Source organism: Mchenga conophoros, linkage group LG23, assembly GCF_057382185.1.
Source record: "Mchenga conophoros isolate Kocher_MC1m ecotype Shallow Benthic linkage group LG23, M_conophoros_male_GT1.1, whole genome shotgun sequence".
Lineage (NCBI taxonomy): Eukaryota > Metazoa > Chordata > Actinopteri > Cichliformes > Cichlidae > Mchenga > Mchenga conophoros.
The window spans coordinates 46,798,895-46,809,380 of NC_140547.1; the positions used below are offsets into that span (position 1 = coordinate 46,798,895).

The 10,486-nt window shown below is 43.8% G+C and overlaps 1 protein-coding gene across 1 annotated transcript; it reads left to right on the plus strand.

The window, feature by feature from the left end:
* Window positions 1-1,573: 1,573 nt before the first annotated feature.
* Window positions 1,574-7,371, plus strand: LOC146548159 (ribonuclease inhibitor-like). Its single transcript, XM_085265034.1, has 4 exons — window positions 1,574-1,638; window positions 4,086-4,262; window positions 6,054-6,227; window positions 6,903-7,371. The coding sequence occupies exons 1-4, from the start codon at window positions 1,574-1,576 to the stop codon at window positions 6,919-6,921; spliced, it is 435 nt and encodes a 144-aa protein (XP_085121160.1). The 3' UTR covers window positions 6,922-7,371.
* Window positions 7,372-10,486: the final 3,115 nt, after the last annotated feature.

A 10,486-nucleotide genomic window follows, 5' to 3' on the forward strand; every position in this document is an offset into this window, starting at 1 on the left:
AGTTTCATAAAGCTTTTGAGTTTTTCTGCAGATAATGTTGGTGTCCAGCACAATGTTCTTTTTCCTGCGGTCACTGAGCCACAAAGCCAAAGCTGACTCCATCCTTACGATGTTCTTGTTGTGGACAGTTACAACCTTTTTGCCTCCTTGTTGAAACTATGATGGTCAGCATCTTCCTCTGCCTTTGGCTGCTACCACAGGTGCAAAACGTCTCGTCATCATTGTTGTTTGTTGGGACAAAACGTACAAACATACAGTGCAGCACTGCAGAGTCACACTGCTGTAAATTTGAACACATTCTGTACTGTACAGGAGACACGGCACGAGATTGGCTGACAATGGTCTACAGCCAATCAGGACGCAGAACACAATGCGCTGTAAAAAACAAAAACATGCAAAATTGCACAAAAAAGATCAGCGAAACAGCGAGGCCGCCAAAGGTGAACTGTGTTACAGCGAGGGACCAGCGTATATGTGGTTGTTGGGACGATAAATGTCTTTGAGCTTGTGTCAGAAGACGAGCTGCAGCTTTCTGGACCAGCTGCAGTCTTGCCAGGCAGGTCCCACTAACTCCAACATATAAGGAGTTACAATAATCCAGCTGGGACGTCATGAAAACGTGGATCGCCCGTTCAAGGTTTTTAAAAGATAGAAATGATCTCACCTTAGATAAAAGCCTCAGTTTGAAGAAAGACCGCTGTACAACTGAGCTCAGCTGTTTTTCAAAGGTCACATTGCCGTCAAATATAAGCCCCAAATGTAATAATGCGATTTAATAAAAGAGCTGAACCAGTCTAATAGAGCGCCCTTGATGCCGCCATGCTCCAATGGTGAGGTCAAGATGCTGTGGTCAAGGCAGCGGTCAGATCCAAAAGCACAGCTGAGTCTCCTGATCAGTGGCTGATAAAAGATCATTAAGAACTTTCCAAAGTGCAGTTTCAGTGCTGTGAAGAGCTTTAAAACCAGACTGAAACCTTTACAACAGATTGCAGCTGAACAAATATAATCTTTTACAAAATCTTCGACAGGAAGGGAAGCTTTGAAATAGGCCTGAAGTTTGAGCGGACAGAGGATCCAGATCAGGTTTTTAGTACAGGCTGTACAACAGCATGTTTAAAACAGGCTGTACAACACCTGAACTAAGACTGCTGTTAAAAATCGCTAAGATGTCGGAACCAACAACCTTTAAAATCTTTTTAAACACGTGTTGGAACAACTTCATTTGGACAAGATGATGTCTTTATAGCATCACATCGTTCCTCCACCTGATCAAACCACACAGGCTCAAACTGATCAAAAACAGCTGAGCAGGTGAATATTTTAGCCCCGGTGCGATCTCGGGCGAGAGTATCGATGATGGCCAAAGGGCAGCGTCCAGCTCTACGGCCGCTGAAGAGCAGACTCAACAGACGCGCGTGATGTGGATCCTACTGCTCTAAAACTGGAGCTTCTTCAATCCATTAAAGAGGACATTAGTACGCTGTTAAAAGAAGAAGTCAGAAATGCATTGAAAGAAGATTTTGACAATATAAGGGCTGACGTGCAAGGACTGAGAAATGAGATCGCTAACAGCATGGCGGCGACGTGCGGCAAAGTTGATGGAGTAAAGGTTACAGTGAAAGAAGCTGAGGATGGGCTGTCAATGTGGAGCGATGAGGTGACCACCCTGCAGTCTACAGTAGAGAGTATGAAGGAGGAGCTGTCTGACCTGAAGGATAAATGTGATGAAGGCAGGAAGCGGAGAGCTAACATCCACATCATAGGGATCCCAGAGGGCCTGGACTCGAGCTCCTCCACGGCCGTATCCGTGCTACTACGTGAAGTGCTGGGTATGGATAAAGACGTTATTGTCGACCGCTCACACAGGAGCCCTATCCTGAGAAAGCCAGCTGGTGACCCGCACGCCGTCATAGCCGAGCGTCACTACTACCAGGATTGTGTGGCTACGCCGTGCCAGGGCCCAAGCCCCGCTTGAGTTTAACGGACAACCTATTGCAATATTACGACTGGGCGATATGACCCAAAGTTCATATCTCGATATTCTTTAGCTGGATGGCGATATACGATATATATCTCGATATTTTTGAAGCCAGAAAGTACGAACAAAAAGAGAGTTCTTAGTCAAAGCTGTGTCCCAAATCTCACACAGGCACATTTATTAACATACAGCGTAGATGTACATGAAACAATTACTCAGGAATAAATGATCAGCATTTATTAAATAATAATGCTCCATAAATAAAAGAAAACAATGTTGTGTTTGTGCATAACAAACAGCTCACAATCGTGCAGTCAAAATGTAAACAGACGCTGAGCATAATAACAAGCAGCTGCTCTGTTCCCAGGTTCTACTGCGTGACTGACAGCCTGGAGTTTGAAACCCTCTTTGTAACCGTGTCTCTTACAGGTGCCATTTATGGTCCTTATACACACTCAATACAGTAATATTACGTTGAAGCAGAGTACGTATCACTCCGCGAGGCTCCTCGTAGCTGTAATGCTCCAACAATCCATCAAGCGGTGCGGCCTCGTAGCTGAGCAAAGTCGTACCAAAACATCTTTTGAAAGGTTTCTGAGCGCCGTGTAGCACATAAAATCGGTTCGAGGTCAGTAAGCACAACCAGAATTCATCCATAAGGCGCACTGTCGATTTATGAGAAAATTACAGGATTTTAAGTGCAGAAAATATAGTTTATGGTTTTCCTTTGATCTTAGCAAATATCTACGCCTCTAATTGGGACGATCACAGATTTTTCACTAATGTCTTTGCGCGGCTCCCCAATATGTCATCACACAATATCATCTTTGAGGGAGACCTAAACTGCTCATTATCTGCTATGGACCACAGTTCACACAAAAGTACACTTAGTCCAAAGTCAGCATGCGTCATTCAGAGCTTTCTTGATAATTATGGGCTGGCTGATGTATGGAGATTTCATAATCCTGCTTCACGTCAATACTCTTTTTTTCTAATGTCCATAAAACATATATTTGTATAGAAAAACGTCTCCCTTTAGTTACAGAATGTGATTATAAGACTCTGGTGATTTCTCCTCTTGTTTTTTCAATGTGTATTCCTGATGCCTGCTCCAACTATCAGCCATGGAGATTCAACTCAGTGTTGTTAGCAGATGAAGAGTTTGTCAGTTACAAAAGGTCTCAAAGACATTTTTTTTCTATCAATCAGACCCCAGAGATGTCATCATCAGTCATTTGGGAATCTCTAAAAGCATCTGAGAGGCCAAATAATTTCATTTTGTGCCAAACAAAGTGCAACACTGAAAGAACATCATCCATAAATATTGAGTAAGAACTGGACTCTCATACAGCGAGACTCAAATGCCTTTAAACATCAGCTTATCCTGCTGATCCAAGTCCAACACTGAGTTTGTAAAAACATGTTTGTCAATCATTTTGTTTGGTTTCTGAGGAAAATGATTCAATAACTTGCTGCTAATACACAACATTTCATCATATTTCCTCATAACCCTCTTTTGTCTGACCATTTGATCCCATCTGAATTTGCAATAAAGGATCCACAGAGTTTGGTGACAATAATGACAGTAGATGTTTGTGTGAAAGTGCTGGAAGCAAATGAGTGTGTGATGTTCTTTCAGTGTTGCACTTTGTAGACGCTCCCTGAGCACTGGTCTCACAGCCAGTTGCACATAGAGACCAGTGTTGTTAGTCCAGGTCAGAAGATGACTTGTTGGAATGAAAATGAGCTTGTAGTTTGTCTGCTTTAATAATGTGACTGGAAAAAGGTGTTGGACTTCAAATATGTCCATTTCTGTCACACTTCACCTTTAAAAGTGAAGCCATGTGGTTCCTGGAAGGAAAAACACGACTTTTTCAAGTCTTTGTCCTGTTTTTATGAGAAATGTACGACTTTAATGTGAAACATTCAGAGTTTTTTCTCTTGTTGTGTTTGTTTGAAGCTGCTTCCTGTTGGCTTCAGCTGTTTGGAGTTTCCATTTTCTAAACTTCTACATTCTGAACCTTCTTCAGCTCTGAACAGATGATGAAACACTGAATGATTTCAAGCACTTTGTCTAATAAACTTACATCTTTCATTCTTTATACAGATTGAGGAGCTGTGGTTTGTCAGAGATCAGCTGTGATTATCTGGCAGCAGCACTGAAGTCCAACCCCTCCCATCTGAGACATCTGGACCTGAGCGACAACTACAACCTGCAGGATCCAGGAGTGAAGCATCTGTGTGGTTTCCTGGAGAGTCCAGGATGTAAACTTGAAACTCTGGGGTCAGTCAGCATGTTTTAGTTGTGCTGAGATGAATATGATGTGAAAGTTGTGCTGACACTAAACTGCAGACATCAGGCTGATATTATACTGATCCACACTGAGGATCTTCATGGTAAAGTCTGTTTTCTTCTTCTCTGGTTTAGTCCATTGACTGCAGCAGAACAATGTTCACATTTCAAACCTTCAAAGAAGAAGAAAAATCCTCCACTGGAAAATTCACTGTGAAACTCTCAAACTCTTCATTGCACCTTAAAGTCTGTCTGACACTGAAATCCAAAGCAAAATGTGCGTTTGCTTTACAGACAGCAGTCCAACACAAACATACACACATCATCCAAAACACAGTCCAACATCCAAATCTCCAATGTAGAAGCACCAATGAACCTAAGCAGCATTTCATTGGACTGTGGGAGAACATCCAACCTCCACAGAAAGGCCCAGCTGACCAACAAGCTTCAACCTACAACCTTCTTGCTCTAAGGCACTAGTGCTAACCACTTTTGCCCATTTCAGCCCAAATCCTGCATCTTCCTGTTTCTGACTCCAGGCCAGCTCCACTAACACTTTCTCATCAGACACTGCCACCTAGTGGAGGAAGTCTTAGTTCCATTTGAAGCTTCAGATTACAGTTAGTTCCTTTACAAAGAGGTGGAGGTGGTGGGGCCACAGCACCATCATCACTGAGTGCCATAGGACACTTAACCTTTGTTTCCATATGCTGGGAACTTCCTGTTGTTCCAAGGAGGACTGGAAAATGTGTGAAAATCTCCCAGTCAGTTCCTCACAGCACACTTCAATCATTTCCCTCCCACAGCATCAGGACCAGGGCTTTTTCTCTCTTTGGTCCCACTAAGAGATTTCCACACAAACACCTCATCAGTGGGACTCTCAGAGCTACCAGCCCTTTGCTACAATCACAAAGCTCTTCATTGAAATCAATGATATCAAAGCTGGAATCAAATGAGTCCAAGTCTTCTGCTGATTCAGCATCACATTCATCTTTGCTCCTTGTTCTGCATCCCCACCATGGACTTCATTCCTTTCCAAGCCAGCCTTGAGTGTCCTTTATTCAGCTCATCCTCTGCTTTACTTTTACACATGATTTTAGCTGCTTTATCTCTCTTTCAACAGGTTTCTGTGCCTCAATCTTTTTCTTCTCTCCCTCATAACAAGACAGCTTCTTCTGCCTGAGAACATGTTGGAGTGATTTACTAATCCAGGGCTGCTTATTGGGGAAAATACTTCCTGTTTCCAAAGTAATCCCCATTTTTCCCAGAAAGAAATGTCAGTAGAAATCGATGATCTAAGTGAGAACATGAGCCTTTCAAAAGTCCCAGTGGGTGCAGTCAAAGCAGTCCCTCAGTCCCAGTATAGAGTCTTTGGTCCAGACTGGAACAACTGTGTGCCCAGTTTGAGCTCTCTTCAGTGCTGTGACCTGACAGACCCAGAGGGGCCATCACATCACATTTAGAAGCTCCCCTGATGGAGCCACAACACATGTCCAATACTTAGTCTGTCTTGTTGGACCAACTGGAAGAAATGATTCAAGGACTTAGTCACAGAACAGAGATTCAAATCTCCAAAATCCAACTGGCTGCATCAGGACATATAGTCTGAAACTCTGCACAGTTTCCTGTTTGAAGCTGCTTCCTGTTGGCTTCAGCTGTTTGGAGTTTCCATTTTCTAAACTTCTACATTCTGAACCTTCTTCAGCTCTGAACAGATGATGAAACACTGAATGATTTCAAGCACTTTGTCTAATAAACTTACATCTTTCATTCTTTATACAGATTGATGGACTGTGGTTTGTCAGAGATCAGCTGTGATTATCTGGCAGCAGCACTGAAGTCCAACCCCTCCCATCTGAGAGAGCTGTACCTGAGCTGGAACAACCTGAAGGATCCAGATGTGAAGCAGCTGTCTGATCTTAAGAAGAGTCCAGACTACAGACTGGAGACTCTGGTGTAAGTAGAGTGATGGAGTGAGTGGGTGGTGCTGTCAGCAGTATTGTACTAAACACAGTCAGTATGAAACAAAGATCCAGTGTTTCCTGTAAAGCTGCAGCTTCTCAGTGAAGCTGTGAGAGGAGAACGGTGACAGGCTTCAGGATTGGACACAAACACTTCCTGTTTCTCACCTTTATGGTCACCATAGTAACAGCTGACACGCTCTGATCAAACACTGTCAACAGCCAATCAGCTCTCTGAACAAAGCAGCACGCAGACCAATGACTGCATTGATTTCCAAGTTTAAAGCAGTGAAGAACACAGTCTGTAGGTGAGGAAGAATTTAGTGAGAGCAGATGTTTGGATGGAATTCCTCCAGTTAACAGCTGGAACCGTCCATCTGGATTGTTGGGCTTGTTGTTGGGGTTCCTACAGAGCTCAGAGTGGACACACCAAGGTTCTTCTAATGAATGAAAGTCCAAACTCAAACTAGGAGGGAAAAACATTTTCAGCAACTTCAATAAAAATCCAAAGATTAGAAAAAGTGAAGCAACAATGAGTCCTAGTACAGTCCCAGCACTGACGTCCCTGCTGCTCTTTATACTGGATGTGCTGCATCACTGACTGACAGCTGATGAAGAGTCTCTGGAAACACTCGTTTATCTCCTCTGCTCTTCCTCCTTCTCTCTGCAGGTGGAGGTTGTGGCATTAAACAGGACGGTGTGTGTGCTGAGAGAGGAGCAGCTGTGTCCTGATGATCCAGAGAGGTTGAAGCAGCAGCAGCTTGTGTGTAGAGACGCTCTGACTGGGCCATGTTACTGGGAGGTGGAGAGGAGAGCTTCATCCAGCAGTGACTGACAGAGGAATGAAGTGCAGATGACTGTCAGTGCTGCAGAGTGAACTGCTCTGAGAACAGCTCCACTGTCAGACACAATGTAGAGTCCAGCATCAGCCCTGTGTGTCCCTCTGGATCTGACAGAGGATCATCAGTGTATCTGGACTGTTCTGCTGCTGCTCTGTCCTTCTACAGTCTCTGCACAGTCTCTGTCTCACTCTGGAAAGATTTTACAACTTGTTGTAATTACAGAACGTTAATATAATATTCAAACATGTGATCTTCTCTTTATTTCTGAATCTTTACCAAATAAAGAAAAACCAAACGAACAAACAGAAGCTGTCGTGTCCTTTTTCACCACATCTGTGAATCTTTTCTGTGTTTTTCCTCTTTTCCTCCTTCCTGCAGCTCCATCTTCATCATTCTGTGTCCAGTATATGTGAACACGTCCAAAGCATCTGAGCCTCATGTTACCCGTTTGTGTGAGTTACGCCTGTCGTTGTGTTGTGGTGTATAAATAAGGGGCAGGAGACAGCGCTGGATCTCTGAGTTCTTTACTCTCAATTTCTGCAACATCTGCAATATCTAGAAATGCAAACCTGTGAGCTGTGTGTGTTGTGCGTCTGCTCGGCCACCTCTCCTCCGGCCGTGCTGGAAGCAGCTGTGCGTTTGACAGTTTTATCGACTCGACAATAATCGAACAAATTAAATGTTCAAAAATATCAACTTAAGCACTTCAAAGTCAACAAAAAGCTTAAAACAATGAAATAATATTTCACTGACAAAACAACAGCTCATAAGAACGATACACAAAATAATACAGAAACAAACAAATAAAAGTTATTAACCAGGATCCATGTTTTTGTCACAAACACTGAATCAGCTGATTCACTCTTTATGTTTCTGAGTTTGTTTTGTGATTATAGTTCAGGTTTCTGTTTCTGTGTCTTCACTGTGTCCCACGTCTCCTTACTTTGGACTGTCTGTCCTGTCACTGAAGGTGTCTGCCCAACAAGGACGTGGTGCTGAATGCATCCAGACCCCTGCTGACTGTCTTTGCAGCTTTGGTCAAAGGTACAGTGTCCACTGTGACCCTGAGAGCAGGACACAGCCAGAGGTGAGTCAGCAGTTACAAACTAAATGCTGCTGACATGAATCAAACTGCTGGATAACCCACTGCTCATGAAAATGGCACCTTTCTGTTGCTTTTTGAGATTACTGAGAATATTTGAATTGTGACTCAGATGGCAGATCCAGGCTCTCAGCCTCCAGCTGAAACTTCCAGTCCTCCCCCAGCCAGAAGCTCTGATGCTGGGCTGAGAGACTTTGATCCTTCCCTGGATCCAGAAATCCAGGAGGGAGAAGGAGAACAGGACCTCCTTCCTGATCTGGAGAGGCCTGAGGGAAAGAAAGATGGAGCAGACAGAGCTTTGAACAAATCCAAACCTCCTGAGCTTCACCTCCACAAAGGTGCAGACACTGATGCACAGATTCACATGTGACACCTGCAGCGTCCAGCTTGTGCCGCTGACATTATCTCCACTCTGATACAAGCCTCATTCACTCGCTCACACACGTTCATACAATCACCTTTTCCTCACAGTCACACACATGAATGTAATGAGGGGAACTCGGGTTCACTGTCATTCCTCAGGATCCTTTGATATGCAGACTGGAGGCTCTGTGGATGAAACCACCGACTGTCTGAAGCACTCTGAAGTCTTCATGATGGACTTCATCCTGATTAACACTACAATACTTGTTAGAGGCCTTTTATATGTAATAATATTCTTTTCCATTAAAGCTCTGAACATTCTCACTCTTTCTTGACCAGGTGTGACAGGTGAAGGACACCGGCGAATAGGAGGACAGAAGCTGAGAGCCATTAGTCACATGACTTCAGCTGCTGCTGCCTCACCAACCACTGGCCCCTCGGTGAGTCTAGAGTTACAGCAGTGACCACAGGAAGTGCACACGTGTGATCTAAAGCTACATGTGGGCCTATGACCATCAGTCTTCTCACTGTGGTAGACGGGTTTGTGAGTCCCTGTGATGCTGGGAGTGTCCAGGACAGTCGCTCCTGATCGGGTCTCTCATGGAAAGCTGGTCCCAGGAATTCCTGGAAAATTCCTCCACAAAAGAGAACTGGGAACATAAGTGCAGAGTGACAGAGGTGCTCAGCAACCCTGCTGTTATATGGGAATAGAACCAGAATAGTCGGCAACCACTTGAGTTAAGTTAGCCAAAGAGATGCGACTCAGACTGACTTCATCATGTTGGCAACGTGTCTGCATTGATAAACTCCAGTTATTGACAAATCAGAGAATAATTCCAGTCATTCAGAGACAGATTGTGATTGTTTGGAGGATGTAATCGTTTCCCTTCAGGGAGCGTGTTGGACGCTCAGTGTCCGGGTGATTAGCTGATGCAACTACTTAGAATCAGTTTGTGAATATGAAGAAAATCAGTGCAGTCACTGGACAAACTCTGATTCTTCCTAGTTTCACTCTTGTTTCAGTCCAGTGTGACTGAGGTGGTAAAAAATGATCTGACTTTTAGCCACACAGCTGTCTGCTAGAGAAAAAGCCTTTGTGCACAACTTTCTTAAAGGCAAACGGCACCATGTTCACTGCAGCTGCAGCAAACGCAGCAAAGAGTGAAAGTTGGACTGAGAATGTTGTGACTGTTTCATGAGAAAGAGCAGGAAAACAAGCATCACACACCCAGACACAGTGCTGGGATTAGAATTAGACTTTAGAGCCAAATGTAGGACAAAAGCTTTAATATGAAAGAGGAAAACCCAACAACAGCCAGAGCATGAAGCTCAAATCTATACCAATCACCAAGAAAGCTGACAGGCCTGTGACACGTCAGAGACGCCGTTCAAATCATAAAGAAGTTGGTTTATTGACAAAATGTAAAAAACCAAAAGAATCAAGTCAACCTTCAGTTTCGAGCGAGTAGACCAATCAGGCACAGCAGCAGCTCTAGAATAAGCAACAATTTGATGTATTACAAACAACCTTTCATATACACACATACATATGGCTCATATGCTGTTTAAAAAGGGCTCAAAGACCCAACAGATTACACAAAGTACAAAAACACTTTCATTCAGACAACAGTCAGCTGTGCATGAGACAGAGAGCCGACTACAGTTAGTAACATGGACTCACTTTGTTTCAGACACGACACAAAGTAACACAAAGCCACAAAGAGCAGAAACATCAAAAAGGAGGCAGAGCAGCAGCAACTCTCCATGAGCTGTGAGGCTAACAGCCACCCACACTTCCTGTGATGCATAATGAAAACAACATTAACCTGAAGGATGATAACAACAGAAAGAAGTCTAAGCTAACGTTACACAGCGCTCACACAGCGCTGACTGTACAGGCCTCACACAGCTACGACCTGCATCCACAACACCTGATTCTACTGAACA